The sequence below is a fragment of the Sinocyclocheilus anshuiensis genome, unplaced genomic scaffold (assembly GCF_001515605.1).
Source record: "Sinocyclocheilus anshuiensis isolate Anshui unplaced genomic scaffold, SAMN03320099.WGS_v1.1 scaffold493, whole genome shotgun sequence".
Lineage (NCBI taxonomy): Eukaryota > Metazoa > Chordata > Actinopteri > Cypriniformes > Cyprinidae > Sinocyclocheilus > Sinocyclocheilus anshuiensis.
In genome coordinates, this window is record NW_015537963.1 from 604,237 (window position 1) to 607,275 (window position 3,039).

Consider the following 3,039-nt stretch of genomic DNA (forward strand, 5'->3'; position numbering starts at 1 on the left):
CACACACACACAGACACACACACACACACACACACACTATAAATAATTATTATTTATAATAATGATGATGCTTATGATGGTGATTATTATTATTAAATGTGAATGTGTCATTTAAAACTCAGGGGGTTCTTTAAGTAAATATTTTATGTCTAAGGGTCTATGTTGCTAAAAAGTTTGTGAATCCCTGTTGTAGAAGGTTATTTAAACTTTTTTTTCTTTTCTTTTTTTATAAAAAGCAAAAATAATAAATACATAATTTAATAAAAGACACAAGACAAGTAGTTGCCCATGAAAAGGAAGATTTAGAAACAGCACTAAATAAATACATAAATATAATAATTTTTGCAATGAAACTGGGTTGATGTAGTCACTTTTTAAGTAACAAATAATAAATACTAATGTTCATCAAATCAGTCATTATATTATTAGCAAATTGACATAAATGCTGTCTGTAGAGCTTTGTTTGTGTTAAACCTGTAACTTTCCTTTAAACACAGTCACACTTTCTCTCTAACAGTCTGTTATGAGGTTTGTATTTTTGCCTGCTTATGTGCACATATGCCTCATACTTACTGGTACATTTTTTCTTTTGTTACTTTATTTTATTTATTTATTTTTTTGTTGCTTTTTTTGTTTATTCTCTGCCATCCACCCCTGCTTTGTGCTTATTTTTACTGCCCACATAACGGTTCTTTCTCACATGCAATCAGTCCTGCAGCTGTAGGGCGGCCGGTCGCTTATTGCTCATAATTGGTGGCTATCAGCTGTAGCATGTATGTGTGTTTTTCAGGGTTTTACAGGCCAGCTGTGTGACTGTGTTGAATGCATGACCCTCACTGTGTGCAATGGCAAGAAATAAATAAAAAAAAGCAATAAAGCATGCAGTGCTTTTGCTCCTCACAGCATATGGGCACCTTATGGTTTCCAGCAGGTAGAATAGATTTTGTTGTTTAATATTTCATAACTCGTATCTGTCATTTCTGATCCCCAATTAGCTTCTGAACTTGGCAGGGAGTCAGATTAAATTATTCTGTGCAACAAATTGTTTTACCGGTCAGCATGAATGCACAATGACAAAATGATCAATATAATGGTTCCTCTTCAGAAGATTTAAATGTCTAATGTTTTTAATAGCTTTTTTTATTATAATCTTTCCCAATTAGAACGTGATATTTCCTGGAGCTGGAGATGAAGGCATTCTGGAATACAAATCGGTCATTTACTACCAGGTCAAACAGCCTCGCTGGTTTGAAACCATCAAGGTGAGTGTCACTTATACTATCATATCCTACGTCGGAACAATTGTATTCTGGGAAAGTTTAGATGTGCTGTTTCTTCCCGAGTGTATCCCTGCGTACCAATGTGCATACTCGGAGCCGATCCTCCCTATATGCAAAATATGCAAGCTGCGTAGGGCCTCCGAAACACCAGGGGGCCCCCTTGCGCTCAAAGATGATTTAATTTTAGTTTCGTTTTTGAATTTGGCCAGCGGTTATGAAAACATGAATGATCATTTCTTTTAATGCGGTGCGCTGTTGCCCTTTCTACGTAAAAATCAGTCAAATCATGTAATGTGAATGTCGTACAGTCTCTCACGACTAAAAAAACTAAGTTGAAAGCTATTCGAGATGGAGTGAAACACAGACAAATGCGTTTCATTCATTCGTTCATAACCACTCATACCCCACTTTTTAATCTTTTGTTTTAATATTTTATTTAAATTTATGCTAATATTGGAATTTTTAGTAGCTTTTGTGGGGTATTTTTTAATGCACTAAAAATACCATATATTAACATAAAAAAATAATCGAGCCTCAAAGGGGGAAAAATGCATGATTTGACCCTTTTAAATATTTAATAACCTAAAAGAGCATTACACGGTTGAAACGGTTTAAACCGTTTAAATGAAGAATAAAGTTCAGCGTAAAGGTCACAAGGACTGCACCTTGCTTAAGTGTCTATTTGGATCCATATTTATGTCCTTTATTAATATTCAAGACCTTTAAGGTATTTTCCAGTCCTAGTTCCTTTCTAAGGTCATCTCATCTGCGTTAACAATCTTTTTTTGTGATATTCTGTGTTGCAGGTTGCAATCCCGATTGAAGATGTCAACAGGAGTCACCTGCGGTTCACCTTCAAGCACCGATCGTCTCAGGACTGTGAGTTGAGCACACGTTCACACAGGAGAGTGCTTTCAGAGCCGTTTAACCCAGCAGTGGTATGGAAACTCACTCTAGTAAACTTTAAGTGTGGTTGAGGTCGCAGCATGTGTGAGACAGCGGCACATTTCACTGGTGCCGTCGTGCTTCACACCTCTTTAAATAATATCAAGCCTTCTTTAACTTTGTATCTCAGTGGGTTATTAAAATAACTTTAGTCTATGACAGAGTCATTTGTAGGGCTGCCCCCTAATAGTCGACCAGAAAAAGCTTTGTCGACCAAAATGTTATTAGTCGCTTAGTCGCAGAAAAAAAAAATCCACAGGCGAAGTCACGCGTCCATGACTAACAGATCGTTAACGGCTAGTCTTTGGTAATACAGTACATCGGGCAGGTCATCCAAACGCTCGCCTATCATTCATCGACCTCAAATATGGCTTATCATCTGAAATATGTAAGTATTAGCAACTTTACATGGCCGCTCAATCTGATGTTAACCTGGAAAAATATGCACTGTTCAAGTGTCTGTGCGGAAGCTGAACAGTAGCTCACTGTGTGACAGATGGAGGCGCCGGTGCGCTCAACTTACTCTTAAAATTAGGGATGCACCGATACCACTTTTTCCAGTACTCACCCGATACCGATACTTTTATTTTTGGTACTTGCCGATACCGGTCTGAATTATTTTTGGACCCAAATTTGTATCAGTTTTACTGGTAGTCCACCGTATGAAGAATTTTTGGGTATGATTTGTCTCAGTTTACTTTATTTTGCTATCCTCACTGACAGTACATAAATGAACTGTAGTGTCCTGCACTCACTAGTAAAAAAATATCAAAAATTATATCTGGTCTCTGAATAATTTTTGGTTTGACTGTAT

At 36.9% G+C, this 3,039-nt stretch overlaps 1 protein-coding gene across 2 annotated transcripts in view; it reads left to right on the forward strand.

The window, feature by feature from the left end:
- The window catches only part of LOC107667825 (dedicator of cytokinesis protein 1), a 288,581-nt gene that overhangs the window by 64,201 nt on the left and 221,341 nt on the right, over nucleotides 1-3,039 (forward strand). For both annotated transcript variants that reach the window (XM_016459540.1, XM_016459550.1), the window contains exons 15-16: nucleotides 1,164-1,262; nucleotides 2,087-2,159. In XM_016459540.1, the coding sequence (XP_016315026.1) occupies nucleotides 1,164-1,262; nucleotides 2,087-2,159 (172 nt within the window). The remainder of the gene's footprint in view (nucleotides 1-1,163; nucleotides 1,263-2,086; nucleotides 2,160-3,039) is intronic.